The sequence below is a fragment of the Scatophagus argus genome, chromosome 9 (assembly GCF_020382885.2).
Source record: "Scatophagus argus isolate fScaArg1 chromosome 9, fScaArg1.pri, whole genome shotgun sequence".
Classification (NCBI taxonomy): Eukaryota; Metazoa; Chordata; class Actinopteri; family Scatophagidae; genus Scatophagus; species Scatophagus argus.
The window spans coordinates 6,209,978-6,228,145 of NC_058501.1; the positions used below are offsets into that span (position 1 = coordinate 6,209,978).

At 40.0% G+C, this 18,168-nt stretch overlaps 1 protein-coding gene across 1 annotated transcript; it reads left to right on the forward strand.

Moving 5' to 3' along the window:
* Positions 1-384: 384 nt before the first annotated feature.
* Positions 385-17,679, forward strand: ube3d (ubiquitin protein ligase E3D). Its single transcript, XM_046400317.1, has 10 exons — positions 385-684; positions 3,158-3,369; positions 3,857-3,947; positions 5,494-5,716; positions 6,176-6,248; positions 6,333-6,411; positions 7,100-7,208; positions 8,267-8,433; positions 10,681-10,819; positions 17,151-17,679. The coding sequence occupies exons 1-10, from the start codon at positions 593-595 to the stop codon at positions 17,169-17,171; spliced, it is 1,206 nt and encodes a 401-aa protein (XP_046256273.1). The 5' UTR covers positions 385-592; the 3' UTR covers positions 17,172-17,679.
* The last annotated feature ends 489 nt before the right edge of the window (positions 17,680-18,168 follow it).

An 18,168-nucleotide genomic window follows, 5' to 3' on the forward strand; every position in this document is an offset into this window, starting at 1 on the left:
CATAGTTTTACAAAAAGTGCCCACGGGAAAACAGAAACACACAGTTATGCTATAAGGTGACACATTTTTACAAATACTTGGACACTAATTAAAAATAAAATTAATAGTAGTTTTTCACAGTCACTCTCGATCTAATATGATAAAAACTGCAAGATCAAAATACAAAATACATGCCATCACTTGAAGACATCATAAATAACATCCAAATCAAACCATGAACTGTGTATGTTTTAGAGTGTAAACATACACAGTTCATGGTTTGATTAGTAGTGGAATATGGAATCACACAAAACAGAACAGACTATTTTAATTAATTAATTGATGGCAATGAAAAACGTCAAGAATTTGATTGTTTAACACTTTATTTTGAAATGCCTGACCGGATACTTCTTTCGTATTATGGTGAACTTAACACCTCATCACGCTGCAAACATGTTACAACCTTCATATCCTGCAAAATCAGATGGACGTACATTTATATTAGTTTTACCTTAAACGCTATGTTGCTATCCTCAGTCACCCAGCCATACTGAGTTGTGATTTGTGTAACGTTACGATTTAGTTCTTCTTGTCTGAATACTGCGCTGCCTGAATGTCAGAGCTGGAGATGCCAGCCAAAACACATGGAGTTGGAGTCTTCTTAGAGCTGAGAAAAAGACTTCAGAGTGGGCTACTTATTGTCGGGTAATTATTTTGATTCATGACTAAACAATTACAGTTAGGTTACGTTATTATATTCAAAGCTAGGCTAGCTAAGAGCATTAGCTAACTTAGCCGAGATCAGTAGCTAGTTACAAATGTGTCTCCGTAGTGTGCCCCCATCTCTGCTTTGTAAGTTTCTCCAACGTTAACGTCGGCTAGTTATAGTTTGAATTGTGCTACTACGCTTGGTAACACTTTGCTGGACAGAAATAAAACTGTGTCACAAAATTGATTGCTTAAATACCCGATGTGGTAAATGAATCATAATGATCTGGCTTTTGTTCTGAATTAGTGGCAGCTTAGCCAAATGGACGCTTTTATTCCAGATTTGTTGTGACGTTAGCTCATGTAACAAACGTTACTATATAAGTACATACGGTATATAAGTTTGTATACACCACACAGACACGGACATATTTGTCTGTGTGGTGCACCAGCAGGCACTTTGATGACAAATACACACTGCTTTGCAGCAGCTTCCACTCTTCTGAGAAGGCTTCACACAAGATTTTGGAGTGTGAGTGTTTCTGTGGGAATTTTTGCCCATTTACGCAGTAGAACATTTGTGAGGTCAGGCACTGATGTTGGACCAAAAGGCCTGGCTCACAATCTAAGTGTCTGTATACTTTTGTCTATATATTGTATGTCAACGATTCCTACTTTGACCCTCAAAAAGGTGGCAAATTGAATTTTGAGGGGGTTTTTTTATGTCAAAAATGTTACACGAGAAATTTGGACTTGGTCATAATCGACTTTAATCCTATGATTTTGAGTTTGAGATTTGAGGTACGTGTGCTTTACGAGGGAATTTCCATGTAGTGTAGTAACTTTGTAAACCTATATTTAAACAGTAATATATGAATAAGAATGGTTCATATCATTATTAACAGCCAGTCAACAATACGTATATGATATACTGCAGCAGAGCCAGAGCCGGAGTGATCTGTCTTAGACAATCAAATGGGTTCGTTTGCTTGCTGAAAGTGTATGTAATACACCTACAACACCACTAGGTGGGGTTAATGAGATTCAACAGGCAGCAAACTGAGCCCTGGTGTTCTCCTCTCCCACAGAGCACTGAATGTACAGTGAAGAGGTTACTCTGAACACACAAGCAAATCTTATTCTTTCTTTGTCTTTCTCTGTGTAAAAGAAAACGTATAAAACTGTGTCTTTTAAAAAATTTCAGAGCACTTGCGCATCCTGAATCCAGTTTGCTTTCAGTTAACACCGTGCTTCTCTCAGTGGTTTTCCTGAACTCAGTTAGTATTCAGTACTTCTTTCAACTGAGACAGCAGCACCCAGCAGGAGGTGGAGGTGGTATTTATGGTTGTAGTAGTATTAATTCTAATAGTTTCTTACAGTAGTAAGAACAGCTCTGCAGAGGGTGTTTTACTGCAGCATAGATCACATATAAGTATTTATTAATTTATATGCGGTCTATGTTCTGCTCTAAAGGCTGGCATATTAATCACTGTATTGACAACTTCACTAATTACAGATCCTCCTGAATCAATATTTGTGTGATTTGATGTTTCCAATATGCTACACCAAAACTAATCTGTCACTTAACATAATGTTTCCTCAAGAGTTAAAATAATAGTTTGCAATTTTAGTAAAATCTGCCTCTTTAGTTTCTTTCTGAGGATCATATAAGAGGACAGATTATACTTAAGGTGTGTCTGTTCAGTAAGGCTACAGCCAGCAGCCGGTTAGCTCAGCCTAGCAAATTAAGACTGGAAAGTTTGAGAAATAGCTGGTCTCACACTGCTTGAAGATAACAAAATCTACAGTTCAGAACCTCTAAAACTCACTGATTACCATCTCATGTTTTGTTTATTTAATTTATGCAAAAGAAAAGCAACAGATTGTGTTTTTACAGGTTTAGGTACGGGACTTTTTTCTGGCTGGGAGGTGGTGACAACAAGACAGGAGTCTAGGGCTGCAACTAGTGATTATCGATTAATCTGCTGATTATTTTCACTATTGATCAACTAATTGTTCAGTCTATAAAAATTGTGAATATTTCCCAGAGTTCAAAGTGACATCTTGAAATTGCTTCTTTTGTACAACTACTAGTGCAAAACCCAAAGACTCTTCATTTATTTTTAAGAAACTGTAACCTGCAAATGTTTCAGTGATATTTGGATTATGATACGGTTTTTGCTTTTGCTTAAATATGACTGAAAGGATGAGTTGATTATCAGAATAGATTGCAACTAATTTATTTTTAATTGACTACAGGAGCCAGGCCAGGAGGGTCCACCTGTGTGTATATGCTAAGCTATGCTAATCATTTCCTGGCTCTAGTTTTAGTTTTCCCCAACGGACATGAGAGGTCGTGATCAGCTCATCTACCTAATTAAACAAACCTGTGTATTTCAAATATTTCTTATGTGTGTTCCCTTAAAGCTGTGTGTGTGTAAAGTGTCTGTTTGCATCTTCTGCTCTTCAGGAAACATGTAGCCAGCAGTCCTGCAGATGTGGTTGTGACCGGTGGAGACTCTTCTCTCCACATCCAAACTCCCAGAGGCGAGCTGATCGTCACTTTACCGACAGGCGTCACCTTCGAGCAGGGATCCTGCATTCCGACGCCTACAGGAGAATCCTGTGGAGAGGAGCTGCATTTCAGACTGTGCATTAATGTCTCAAGAGGCATGGATGAAGGTGATGTCCAGGACAATGATGGAAACACAGCCAGACACGTGAAACCTCCCTCTGCTTTGTTGGACTTTTCAGTGTCAAAGCTAGAACGAAGTCTTTGGTAGCTATTTAGAGCTTGCTGTCTATTCTGAGTTAATTGGACTGAGTCACTTGGTCATCTGAGATAGTGAAGGTGTAAATTTCAACAGCCCACAGGCAACTGATCATCAGTCCTGAGAATACTCCCTTTTGATTTGATCTCATATCATCAAAAATGTACTCCAGAGTTATTGCATAATATACACAGGCTCATTCTTGGAGCTTTTTCACTTTCGATGCAAGACGAAAGTACAGCAAAGGGCAGTCATTGACAAATCCAATCAAAATCAGATTGATTGCATGCTCCTTAGCCAAGCCACTCAGTATTTTATCAGTTTTCTGCTCTGTACTACAAGGTTGCAACCATTTCACAAAATCTGGCTTTTATTTGCTTGCCTTTGGCCTTCCACAGAGGCTTCTGACAGTGTGATGGAGACACTCCGGGCAAAAGAGACTTATTGCTTCTACTGCCAGGGCTGCATGACCAGGCTGCTCGAAGACAGGTGAGGCACAGACAGTTGAGGAGGAGCATCAGTGCAAATGGGTTTTTATTTACACCCGCCTCTGCAGGAAGAGGAGCGGGTGTTTATTGATGGTGTGACCCAGCAGTAGAAGTGATAGTCAGGGGGGATTGATGGATGGAGCTGGAGTCCACAGATGTCAGCCTGACTGGGTTAGAGTTATTGAGTCGGTGTGACGTAAAGGTCTGCGCTACTTATTAAAAAACAATTGCATTTCTCGCCGTGAGGTGGTTCAGCGGGACAGTGGTATTGTTCCTATTGCCTTAAGCTTGTAGCTTTCTCTGGTCAGCAATGTGACATGCTGAAAATTGCAATAGCTGCATTATCCATAGTCCTGGCCTCTGGCTATGTTTCTCAGCAATAACACAGTAAAAGTTGCCAAAAACTTGTTGTTTTTTTTTTTTTTTTGCTTTCAACAAGGTTTGAGAAAAGTAAAAATGTCAGGAGTAGTGCTTGGAGCGAGGGAAGTTATAATTTATGTTTCACTATGATTGCAGCAATATGTTCCATTTTTGTGGCTGCTCAGAGGTATTAAGGCTGCCATTGATGCAACATCACAAAGAGCCCTCTGAAGTTTCTTTCATGTGTATACTGGAATTAATAAAGTAACTATTGTATTAAAGCTGCACTAATCAGTATTCTTATATTAACAATGGGTCACTTGACTATCCATCCATCCATCCATCCATTTTCTATACCACTTATCCATCAGGGTCACGGGGGCGGGCATGTGACTACATGCAATTGAAAGGCTTTTGACGATCAACAGAAATTGATCATCAATTTTTGTTCCCGTTTTGTTCTGCTGAGTCTTTCAGCACCTTGTTTTGGTTTAAGGGCCTAAAATGTGGCTGTTTTGGTACCGTCTCAAAGCTCTCATCACCGTTTCAGAAGCAAGAGGCTGTTAAAATGGTTAAAACAACTCTAATAAACCCACTGTACACTATCTGCCCAACACCACAAGCAGGCAGACAAAGTTAGTGACTTCGATTTAAGTTCAGCCAGGTGCCAGAAACATGGCGCATTCAACTGGAAGCTGATCTTGCTTAATATTTCTAAATGTGTTGGAATTAACAATAACTTTGCTAACTTTATAAGGTGATAATATAACAGTACAGTTTTTGCAGCTTGCTCCATTAGGTGCCCACTAAGAAATCATTGAGGTATTTGCAAATATATCAGGACTCAGACAATCACAACAATATACACACGTTTACTACATGCAAAAACAAATGTAAAAAAATAATTGGAGGGTTGTTCTTTTACTAGACATTGTGAATATTTTGCCTGTTGTGGACTTTCTTTAGAAATAAATAAGAAACAGCTTGTTTATTTATCCTCCTCTTCCCTCAGTCTCTGGTGTTATTTGGATACTTTACTGTCTGATTTCTCTCCTTTGTATTCTGATCTTCTCTGCCCTTAAGGAAACTGTGTGCTATTTGGAGATAACAGCTGTTATAATTTCCAAATATCACTGAACGATGATAAAAGAAAAAGAAAAACTGTAATTGCCTTTTCTCTTCTTCAGAGAGTTTAAGCGAGTTCTCCCTCTCCCCAATGGCAACTGGAACGCCATTGTGGATGACTGGTGTTGTCACCCTGATCCATTTGCAAACAAGAAGCTGCTACCCCGAGCAGAGGACTGTTTACTGGGTGACACCTTCCTCCTCTTAGCCAGAGATGGCAGCTGTGAACAGACTCTGGCTGAGGAAGTGAGCCCTGTTGGCCCAGAGGACAGTCAGGATCCGAAGGTGAGCAAAGGAAAACAACCAGTTTGCTCCTTTATTCTTAGAAGGGTGACAAAGCCCTTAAACCAGCATTTGCAAATTTCTTTTGTCTGGGAAAAAAAGGAAAAACCGTTGTAATATCGTAGATTATAGCCACCCACTCAGGCACATACTGTACTTAGCAGACGGCTGCATCAAAGCTGCGTCAAACTCCGCTGCACAGACTCCGTCTATGACTCTTTCTCTGCACGAGTGGCACTCGTTGCATGACTGAAACGAGAAAAAATGAAAGAGAGGACAGAAAGAGCAGGAGGAACAAATGACAATTTGCTTGACTTATTCTATGTCTCCTGCTGTTTTTCCTCCTCTTCTGTCTTCCATCCTGGTTGTAGTGGCTTTTGACTTTCAAAACAGCTTAACAGTTAAAGATGGCTGTGTACTGTGTTGACGGATTTTCTGTTTTCTTCCGTTTGTTACGTACAGAAGCCCTGCCGTCGACTGGCGCTCATCTCCTGCAACAGCTGTTCATCAGTGCTGGGAGAGGCTGTCGCGCCAGGTGTGCATCACTTAAATCGATTTTCATAAATAATCAGAATTTCATAATTCAGCTGTGTATAAGAGTTTGTATTGTATCTTACAGAGACCCTGAAACTGTACATCACCCAGGTGGTGGTGGAGCCTGCTGTGGGAGACAGAAAGCCGGAAGCTTCACTTAATAGGCAGGTTTTTATACAAGCCAAGTCCTAACATTAACTGCTGAAGCACATTCTTTCATAGGGAAACGAAAAAGGTAGCTGTTATGTGCCGGGGATACAGGAGATACTATGAAACCGCACCGAGTCATCCTGACATTGTGACTGTTGTCCTGTACTTTTGTTCTCACAGTTAAATCAGTGCTTAGACCATAAGGCAGATCATTTGTATGTCAGACTCACCCAGTGTCTGACACAACACTGATTGGATTTTGGTAAAACTTTGGGGAATAGCTGATTATCAGCCCTGTGTTCAGGCCTTTTCAAAGATAATTGCACTATTGTAGATCTGAATTAAACATTTCAATAACCACAACTCCCACAGCACAAATTTGATCAATTTCAAAATTGCACACAAGCATCACACAGTCTCACTTCTTCAGTTTTTTTTTCTTTCACCAGCTTTCCATCACCATTAGTACAATAAGGCTATTGTACATGAGCTTAATGATTGACTTCAAAAACAGTATGACCATAAAAAGTAACATATTTTTCCATAACTTTACCTTGAAGGCATTTGGTTATCTTGTCAAAATCCATCAGTCTCTCCATTCTTTATTACTGTGAGTGTATGAGGTTGAATGACTGCAGGTTAATATGCTCTATAAAGACTGAATGTGTGAATGAATGGACATTGTCTGTCTCTGTTTGACAGATCTCTCTTCCTGGAGAGGACTGTAGCAGCCAGGCTGTTGGCGCTGTCAAACTCACTGAGCACCTTCCACTTCTCTGTCCAGACTCCTGATGGAAAAGCCTTCTTACTGGTAAGAACAAGCTAACATAATCAGACAAATACATGGCATGTTTGTAAGAATAGACTACTTGATTATTTGATAAATGGGAAAGAGTAATGTGGAAGGATTTTCAAGTGATGTGAAAAGCTGATTGGCTGTGATTTTAGAGTTGTTGAGCATATTGCCAGGTTTTCAACTTCTTTAAAATTAGCTACAAGTGGACTATTACAAGTGGCTAAAACAACAGTAATATATTACTGCAATAAAAATACATTCAATTGTCTGTTCAATCTGTTAATTTGGGCTGTGTGCCAAAAACCGAAATAGTCTATTTTATAATGTAGCATTGAGTAGAGTATTTCAGAAAGTGTGTGATTCAGTGATATGTGTTTATTTTAACTGCCATCTGATATGTTTTTCTGATATGCACAGCTTTTCATTTGCATATCATAAAACATCCAAAATGTTCCAATTTTCCACAAATTGTGTTCTTGGCAGACTTCAGACTGTGAGACATTAAAACTCCTCACTGAAAAAGGATGGCAATAGCAATCTAATTAATCATGTGTGAAACTGGACCAAAAGGGACCAGGAGTTCTTTTATAGAAAATCAAATACTCTGTTTATCATCAGTGATTTTGTTTTTAGTTTTTGTTTTGTTTTGTTTTCTTGACAAGCATGCTTCCTCATTGTAGTATGAGGAAATAAACAATTGTAACAAAATACAAAATAAATTCCCTTATAGACAGCAATCTAAACCAAAACTTTGGGTTTGAGGGGAAATCTGTATCTTCAGTATAGTCTTGCATTGAGCATGTGATAACAAATAATCTTTTACAGCTGAAAACTAATGCTTTATTTTCTGACAGATTTGAATTTGCATAAAATTATGAAAAGCCATGAAGTGTAAAAGTGATGTTAAGTCTGTTTATTGAGTGACCCACATGCAAAATGTGATGGCCATTAAAAGTCCATCATCATTCCAAAGTATCACTCTAACCCCAGCATGCATGAGTGGATGCACAGAGTGGGATTCCTTCGCCCACGGGTATCTCGAGCGTTAAGTGACCTGTCTGCTCCTCCTGCAGCTCTGGCTGCTGAACAGCGACTCCATCGCGGCGTCGGTCCCAGAAACGAGTGTCGGGGGTGAGAGGTGTATCAGCTCGCCGGCTCTTCACAGTCCATCACCCAGAGCTGCCAGAGCCCTGAAACTCCTCTACACCGCCTGCTCTCACACAGACACCGAGCAGAGAGAGTAAGTGAGGAAAATTACCACATCCTCCACCCTCCACCCCCCCCCCCCCCCCCCCCCCCCCCCCCCACCCTTCCATATCCCCCCTTCAGTCTTTGTTTTCTTCTTCTTAATCTTATCCTTTCATCTTTCCAACGCACTCTCTCAATCACCACCTGTCTCAGCTCACTGCGAAGGATGAAAGACTACTTTGTTTGTGTACAGATTTTAGGTCTTAATAGAACACTTGGCACTAAGGTTCTCGCTCAAACGTAATTGTCTATTATTTCAGGAATGAGATTGTCATCAGAGGTGTTTATCGTCTCAGTGTTGTCACTTGCATAAGCCACACTTGTGTTTGTTGCACATACAGGGGATGTTGTTTTGACTGGAGTGAGGCTCTGTGTACCTTGCTACAATGTATTAGAAAGGTGTAGGTGGATGTGCTGCATGTGGTTCTCCATGTTCAGTACGGCAGCACCCCAGTGGAGAAGCCTTCCACCCTCATTATTTTCAACTGAATCAGCACTCAGCGTTTTCCCCCACCTCCTCCTCCTCCTCCTCCTCTTCCCTGCAGCAGCACGGAGTGAAGGCAGAACAGAGAAGTTTTGATGTTTCTGCCATTTTGACAAGCCTCCACCAGTTGACTGACGGAGAAAGGGTAATTAGAGGGAAAAACTCAGATGAAAGGAGAAAGGCCTGTCTTTTCAGTCAAAGCAGTAAGAATGCATGTAAATGACACGATAATCTGTGTGAGGTGAGTGATGCTTGGTAAGCTGTTTCTCCATAGGTGCATGCTGGGCACCGAAAGAGACGGCGTCCTGGTAAAACAAGCCATGACAGCAACATTTGACTCAAGCACTGTTGATTTTGTCAAGTCCGATGAGTAATTAACACCTCTGAATTTCAGCTTTTTTTTCTCACTGAATGAATTATTTCATACTATAGATATATGTATTTTAAATCCAGTCAGAAATGAAATAAAAAAAAAACATCTGTTCTTCCACAGTTCAAATTTCAGACCTTAGAGCTGTTCATTACTGCCTATGAATGACTATCTCCTGCCGGTGCAGATGTGATACATGGAAATCAGTCAGCTGGTTTGTAGTCCATTGGACTACTACTTGTCTTTGCTATAAAGTTCACCACACTTGAAAAATGTGCACATTTTCCAGTAGCAAAGCAGCGAATGTTTCACCCGTCCCTTTGCTCGCATACAATGAAAGAGACCAGGGGCTGAATAATCACTAGTCTTAATTATGCCTGTGTGTGACCATACCCAAAAGGTGCTTCATATTTGAGCAAATGCTTTTTGAATTTTTTTCTGACATTTCGCTGCAGTCTTGCAAAGCTAAATGCTGGTGTTACTCACATGTCAATTCCCCCTTACAGAATTTACCTCATTCATCCTTCATCACTCATCTCTGACATTTTTAAATTAAATGTTATGCCTGGGGAGCTGAACTCCCTGGATGATAGCCCTCTTATTCAGGATACAGTCGACTGCAACCAGAGGTTGCAGTGTGTGTTGTTAAAACTGCCAATAATTGGCTGGTGAATCAGTGAGCCAGTGCCTAAGTGGATTATGCTTGTCACTAATGGCAGTGACTTGATTATGAGTTGAGTGAAAGTTGCAGGCACCATCACAGTCCAGTACAATAGGATTGAGATCTCATAGATATGGAAATTGAGTCTAATGTAAATTGTATGGGCCACAGAATTCATTCTAATATGTAAGTAATGATGTTGACTAGTTTGGATCAACGTGTACATCAAAAGTTAATTAGATTTCCTGTGTGATGTTGAGTGGCTAATATTACATATACCGTGCATGTAAACAGAGCTGTAGTGGTAGTGTTTCTTCAGCGTGATGTCTTAAGTAGAACCACCAAAACTTTGAGAAGACTTTTCACTCTTAGGAACAGCACAGATGGCTAAATGTCGCCCGAACAAACTGCATCACCACCACACAATGACAGAGCATCAATCTTTCCCCTCCCAATCACTCTTCCTCTTCTACTTTCATTCCCCTCTTCTATTTGTCTCACGCACAGACACATATTGATGCCACACACACACGCTCGTCATCAATCCACTTTTATGTAGCCCCAGTTATCTGGTTCAGTTCTAGTACAGTTTAAAACTACTTAATTAAAACGTCAGGACAAATGCTTCAATATGGGATTTACAGCAGCTATTCTGGGCATCATCTAGGTTGTATAATGCTGCAGCAGTCACAATAAATCACTTCTACTCTGTGTGTGTTTTCAGCATTGTTACTAGCTGGGAGGTCAATGCCTTAGGACACCCTGTGGTGCTGCCGGTGAAGGTGTGTGAGGAGCTGCTGCAAGTGATAGATGACAGCAACTCGACGCTTCCTGCGTCTATGCGCTGCATGAAGTCCTATGAGGTGAGACAGTTTACAGTATTTACTGTAATGGGCAACAAATGATGACTCAGGCATGTCGACCCTTTGAATAGCACCATCTTTTTTGATATTTGTAAAATCCTTATGCTGATGCTGTGTACTATATGCAGAGAGATGCTGAATGTCTTCTAATTTATCTTCATCTTTTGTAAAAAACCTTATGAGGAGCCCAGCAGGGAATCTGTAGCTGTCAGCAAATCACTTGCTTCGCCCTTTTTTTACATACAGCACCTTGTTTATCCATTATTCAGCAGTGCTTCACAGTGTTTTTATGTCGCCTTAATTAATTTCATGATTCAGAGCTTTCAGTCAACAGCTTCACTTTGGGGATTATATGGGTCAAATGTAAGGTTTTACTTTTGTCAGCCTTATTTCAGCTTTTACACACCTGCTTGCACTTGTGCAAAATGTGTATATTTAACCCGAGATGCCAAGGAAAAACCCTTTGACTAGAAAATAGGTGGTGTTAACCTTGCTGACAACTCTATTCTCTGAGCTGTTTTAAACAGAGCTATGGTGGTAATTAGCACCATTATCCTCCACTTCCTGCTCAGAAAGTTTAGGAAGTAACTCCTACCACTTAAACAAGTTTTCCATCTGCTAAACAATATGAGAGATGGAATACAGTAAGTAAATCTTTTATAGAGGACAATCTACTGTTGTATTATGTGAAGCCTCTGTTGTAAGACCTAGCGAGGGAATAAGTACCAAAGAAGCAATACTTTATTGCAATGACAAAATAACCTAAAAATAGCCTTTTTTATGTTAAGATTTCACATGACACTAATAAGCCATTCAATATTCAACAGGGAAATACTTAAATGAATAAAACCAAGAACCACAAGTACAAAAGTGCAAGGAATGGAATCAAATCTGTGTAAACTCTAATGTAAGCTGCCAAACTGTGTGGAAGACAGTCTTGGATGGGGGCTAACATTAGCAGCTCTGTTCTGTCAACACCAGCCAAACTGGTTTTCTGAGGCAGCAGTGGAAATGGGAAAGGGTCCAAATGGTGTTTATTCCCACGTCCAGTGACTCTGCATTGGCACAGTTATTTAATGGCTCCAGCTATGATCTGCTGTGACGTAAACAAGACACACAGGTGGACAAGCTGACTTTTGTCCCCTTTTTCTATGGCAATGCTGTGATACCTGTTGGAGTTGAGGACATAGGTGCATAATGCTTTTCTATCCATTTCCGTTCAAACATTGTCACTGGCTTCTATGTCAGCACCCGTTCAGTACTTTGCATGCACCTCTCAGTCAGCATGCAGTCTCATGATGTATACAATCTGCCCGTTTTCTGGCACATTCAATGACACACATACAAAAAAAGAGAAAGAAAGAGAAAGACAAACTTATGGAGTGGCAGTGGGAAAGGAGTCATTGTCTATTTTAAAAGGGGTGACTTGTGTTTATAACCTCACATACCATTTATGTGCTAATTTTTTGCAAAAATGGCATAACACAACTAACATATTTTAACTAACTAACTACAGTGACAGCTGCCATTTCAGTTTCAGCTAGGAAATTAGTTTTTATTTATTTGTTTATTTTGTCTACCTCTACCTTGTCTACCTTAAAAAAATTGCTGCAAATTTGGAGTGGTAAATTTGCTCCCCATACCACTGTTAGCTGTATATGTACTGTGTAATGGAAAGCTTAACACGGCAGCAGTAAATTAGGGGGCTGCCGGCTCACGAACAGTCGGTTATACCAGGGTTCTGCAGTTGATGTACTGATATTTCAAATGGCTGCACATAGCAGCTGTAACTCCAATCTGTGCTTGTGACTGAAGAACCAAAGATTTTTGTATACAGCAATGAATCAGAGGCTCAGAGAGACAGCGCCACACTGTCATCTATTCCTCTACAGATCTATTGCTATTCTAGTTATTTTACCTGCAAAAGCCCCCCTGTCCGGGCAAAATGTGTTGTTCTTCAGTGTCCATTCTCTCTCACACTGTCAGCCCTGCGCATGGAAAACGAATGATTTTTATTTCCTCTTACATTTTGTAGTACAGTGATAGTAACATGACAGTGGTGGGCGAGGTGGAAGAAATTAGGCCCTGCTGAAATGGAGAAGGCTACAGACAGAGCGACCCAGACATAGGACATAGTATCTGTCTGGTGGTAGAAGTGGTTACAGCAGTTCAGAGAGTGTGATAAACTGACACACTTGAACACTTCCTGATAGTAGAAGCTTGTGCTATAGGCTGCAGACGACAGGATGGTAATGTGATCATAGGGACATCTAGAATTACTGGAGATGGTTTGAGAGTGTCTGAGTCCCTGTTTGGAAAATTCTCAGACGCCCAGAGTGTGATGTTTAGGCACTGGGACAGATGTAAGGAAGTTTATTGCAAAACTGAAGAGTTGCATTTGCTAAAGATGACGAAATGAAGATGCAAATAAGAAAGAGGGACAGAGAGGGTGGGTGTTTTGTGCTGTGGTTTTCTTTCTGTTGGTTTTTGAAGGCTCAAATGAGCAAAAGCCTTCTTGAGAAGACCAAGTGGCAACACCATTTGCAGTCATTTCAAAGAAAGTCTTATATTTTGTTCATCATACCATCAGACAGCAATGAGCAAATTTAACCCAACAATTCTAAATCACTTATTTGGAAGGGAAAATGATGAGGAATGTTAAAGCCCAGCACACCCACACAGGTGCTCTCACTTATTCTGGCTGATTAGATCTCTGCTCAGGTTGAAGTGGAGCTATGCTGAGAGTTATTTAAGGTCACCTAACTTGAAATTCTGTGTGCTGTAAAAAGGCTTGTACTGTGGCATGAGAACTGGCTCAGCTAAATGGAATGCGGTCCTTATTATTAATTACATACATGCTTTTCTTCCTATGGTGTCAGACTGTCTGTCACAAGAGAAGTTGAAAAAAAAATAAACAAAACAAAAAAACCAAAAAGAAAACAAAACAATATACTGTATATCCCCTCTACACTGAAAAGCCAACGTCCCATGTTAGGATAAATGAAGTGTATTTAAAAAGAAATCTAAAGCTACTGTGTCTGGTGGGCTGCTGATACTGATGTAAGGAATACAGGAACAGAGAAGGAACATGTTCTGATTTGCGCATTTATTTGTAACGATTCAACAACTGGCCTGGGACCTAATACTCTCTTCAAAACGTGAAAATCAAAAGCGAAATCTTTTGATTGCCCAGAGTGCAAGACAAACTATGCAGTCCCACAGTCTGTGTTTAATGATGTCTGTGCCGTCTCATCATCTTATTTTAGTCATGGAAAAAAAGGTAATTGGCAAATGTGTTTATTCCTCCCCAAAATAAACACTACTACTCAGTTCACTTTTTTATCAGAACAGTTTGCAGGTAACTGTTTTGAATTGGGTATGTGAGATAAGCCAGTGAATAGATGAAGACCTGCACCATAGCCCGGTTATTATGCTGCATGTAGAATATCTACTGTTTTCTGTGCTGTTGTGTTCCCCGCTCTCCATCCCTGGGCCTGCTGGTGTAATGGGGTGTAACGTGGCTCAAGCGCTGAGAGCGTCCCTCTTTACCCCAGGAACAGACAACAGCAACAACCCGCCCCCCGCCTCATTAATCTCCTTACTCCCACAGAGACAACATGTAGGTTAGACAGAAACTGACCCAACCTTTTACATGAAGAACTGAGAAGATGTATCGATCACACTTTGCCTCAGTCTTTTCTGCAGTCCACACAGCGTCCCACCATGATCAGTTGCACTTTGTCGAAATAAATTACTTCCCCCAAGATGCATGCGTCTCGATTCATTGCACGTGGACCAATAGATGAGAGGGGGGGGGTCTGTGAGGCTATTCTGTGCCCAGGTTTACTTCAGAACATTTCCAACTGAAAAGATAAATAAGGCCGATGTTGTTTTTTAATTGAAAGATATATGGCAATTCAGTGTCATTTACTGTCAATGTGAGGGAAAAGATGCAGTTTGTTGAATTAGATATATGATGGATTAATACTCAAGGCTGATTTTATCTCATCAGTGTTACTCGACATAATTTTTTACAGTTATTTTTGAAATTAAAGTAATTTCCCCACCTTCGCTACTTTAACTTTGTTTCAATTTTTTTGCTAACAGATTAAAAGTTCAGTGAACTTTTTTCTCACATTATGCTTGTTTTGCCTCCTTTGTAAGTTTTTGTCATCCTGTAACCTTTTCTGTTCAGATTTTGTACCATATTATATGATTTCAAATCAGACTGAGGTATCTTTGAGGGACAGCAACAAAAATATGAGAAACCCAAATATTCATGGACAACATCTCAAATATTTTGTCATCAGCAGACAGTTTAAGTGATTAGTTGAGTTTATGAGTTTTGTTTGTGATTTACAAGATAATGAAATTTCTGTCCATGCATGATTGTTTGATCTCAGAACCTTTTAATATCCAGACCCCTGTTGAGACCCCTTTTTCAGCTAAAGAGCAGTTGTATAGAGATGCAAAATAAACCTAAATATTATCTCTTGCTGCAGGTAGATGTATTACACTAAAGGCTTTGCAGTGACGCTTTATATTCCACCGTGCTTGAAGCTCAAACAAATTTCACTGAGATCAAAGAACTGTAACACCCTTAAGCACATTATCATCAAGGGTTCTGGGCAGACCTGCTGTCAGCCTCACTGCCAGTTTAAAGACCTTCTTTGTGTAATCTTAACACTCTTAAGTACAAACTATCTAAGAACTCTTTTTGTGTGGCTTCTCATGATAAAATAGTTGATTTGAAAAATGTTGAATGTACTCACCAGAAGCAAGTGTAAACTAGTCCTGTGATACCTTTTCTGGTTTCTGTGATTCACCTTTTCAGTCAGGCTCTCAACCAGCTGATATGCCTCTTGGTAGGTACAGTGTTGTGGAGGAATCACCGCTTGCAGTCCAAATTTTTTTTTTTTCCTGGAATCTTGCCTTTGCAGCCACACACAAGCATTTACTTTTCTTTGGACTGAATATCCAGGGTTGCTGGGGTTCTCTTTAAGAAATAGTGAAGTAACATGGTCATCAGTTAACTATTTAGAAACCCAGTAATATTGTTTTTTCTTGGTATCTTGGTTTCATGGAATTATGGAATTATTTTTAACTACCTGTACCTAGCCTCTGGTGTACCCCTGCAGATTTGAGAGCCTATATCACTTATTGATTGATTGATCCAGATGCTGATGCCAGATGCCAAACACTCACAGTTCTGATAAGGGAGATTAGCTGCGTTTTTGTGTGATACACTGTTCATAAGAATGTTTTCTGAAATTCACTAGTTGAATGAATGACTGAAGGCTTTTGTTTTTTTCAAACATGTGAAAATAATACAAGTAGGAAGAACGATAAGCTTATTTGATTCTAACTCTTTTCCACAGCTCAGTAATAATCAGTTGATTTCCTTATCACATTATTCACAATTTCTACATATATTTAGATGTATACAGCCACACACCAAAAAAGACATACATATTTGCATATATTTATACATTTATGTTTTCAGGAGTTTTAAGCAAGGACTCATCTGGTATTCCAGTATCTATCTACTGTAGATTCATACAGTCACACTCTGGGACGGTCCAGTGCAGCCACAGCTTTAGTGTTAGCCACTGTGTTCCACAGAGGGAGTTGTGGGTTTGTACCTTGCTCAGTAGTAACTTGTCAAGGGAGTGGAGCACAATACCTGCTTTCCTTAGATTCATGTTCCCGGCTTCAACCTGGCAACCCTCTAGTCATATGCCAGCTTCTCTACTCTCATTGCTCTGATTCCTTATCACACTTTGTCTTCTTTTTCACGGGCTCAGAGGTGTGTTGGAAGCAGCTCACCCCTAGTTGCCGTTTGTTATCATTTGTATGAATTACCGTGATGCGCTTGAGTGGTGAGCAGACATTGGCATGGGGACGGAGTAGACAGGGCCTTGAGTGAGGCAAATGCCCTCATCCATCATCCCAATATAGAGCCCTCAGTGGAGCACAGCCATTGTCTGCAGCAGGCAAACACCCAGGAACAGCAGATGGAGGAAAAGAGAAGGGGAGAGGACAGGGCTCATCTGATTGTTCCTGTTCTTTGTTTATCTGAATGTGTGTTTTTGAAGTTGATTAAATCTCTACCACCTGTGGTGTTTTTGTTGTTTGATGACAGTAATTGCAGATAATGGGTTGCTGTGCTGCTCAGCAGACTGAAGAGATCCAGTACATCTGTGCGTTTGGGAATAAAAATTCTCATTGTGCAGTATAAACTGGAGATTTGTAAAATGTTAAAGTTGATCTATTTTTATTTTATCCTCAAGCTGAGGGATAGATTTTAACATTTCTTTGTTGTCAACATTAGGTGGCGTACCTGAGACTGTGAGGTCAGAGGTCAGATTCAAGGAGACCAAGGCTCCACTTGGTAAAGAATTCAAGAGGACCTGGACCAGCTGAGACAGGAACCTTTGTCAACATGTACAACATGTGTGTCTATGTTATTCTTGCACAGGTTTCCAGTAAGTATTAGAATGGATATTACTGCGAGATTGGCTTGTGGAATCAAGTCAAGTTGTGGTTTGTGGTTGGTTCTGTCAACAAGTGTATCATCGCTTGGAAACAGATTCATGTGGAAACAGGTTTCTGCCTTTAAATGTGAACACATATCCAGCAAATGCAAAACTGGAAGAGAATGACTAGAACATCCAAATTATTTTTCGTAGAATAGATAGTTAGTTAAATACACTGTAGTTGTTTTATCATTTTTAATCTTAATGTTAGCTCAAAAAGTATCATAATCGTCGAAAAGCCTGTGTGTGTTTGTTCTTTTTGAAACTTTATTTTGTATTTTTCCTGCCTGTCTTGATAAAAACAGATTAAACTTTCTAGAAGTATCACCTCTTCATTTATTTTTTTTCCTCTCTGCTGGAGAGCTTTGCCAGGTGGTATGTGGGGCATTGTTCTTGAGTTGGCTCTTGATGAAAGCTTATCATAGAGGCACTTCAGGCCCCAGGGTACAGCAGCGCATCCTCCACTTGAGTGTACTGTAATTACAGCTTGTGGAGCTAGGTCATTTTTATCTAGTGGTGGGTTTATATGTAAGTGTGTGTCAATGATTGATGGTATTTATGTAAAATGCGTGGTAGCAAGCATTGTGAAAATGTGTGGTTAAATGGTCTTTTCAATTTGAAACATCACACACTCTTCACCCTCCAAAGGTCATTATAATATGGACTGGTCAGGTAATTCTTACAGTATGTCAAAGTACTTTTTTAGTCATATTTGAAGTGTGGATCTAGGTCTGTCATTTTGTCAGTCCACCACTTAGAATCAGTCTAAAATATCTTAAAATCTATTGTTGTGCCATAAAATTGTTATGCATG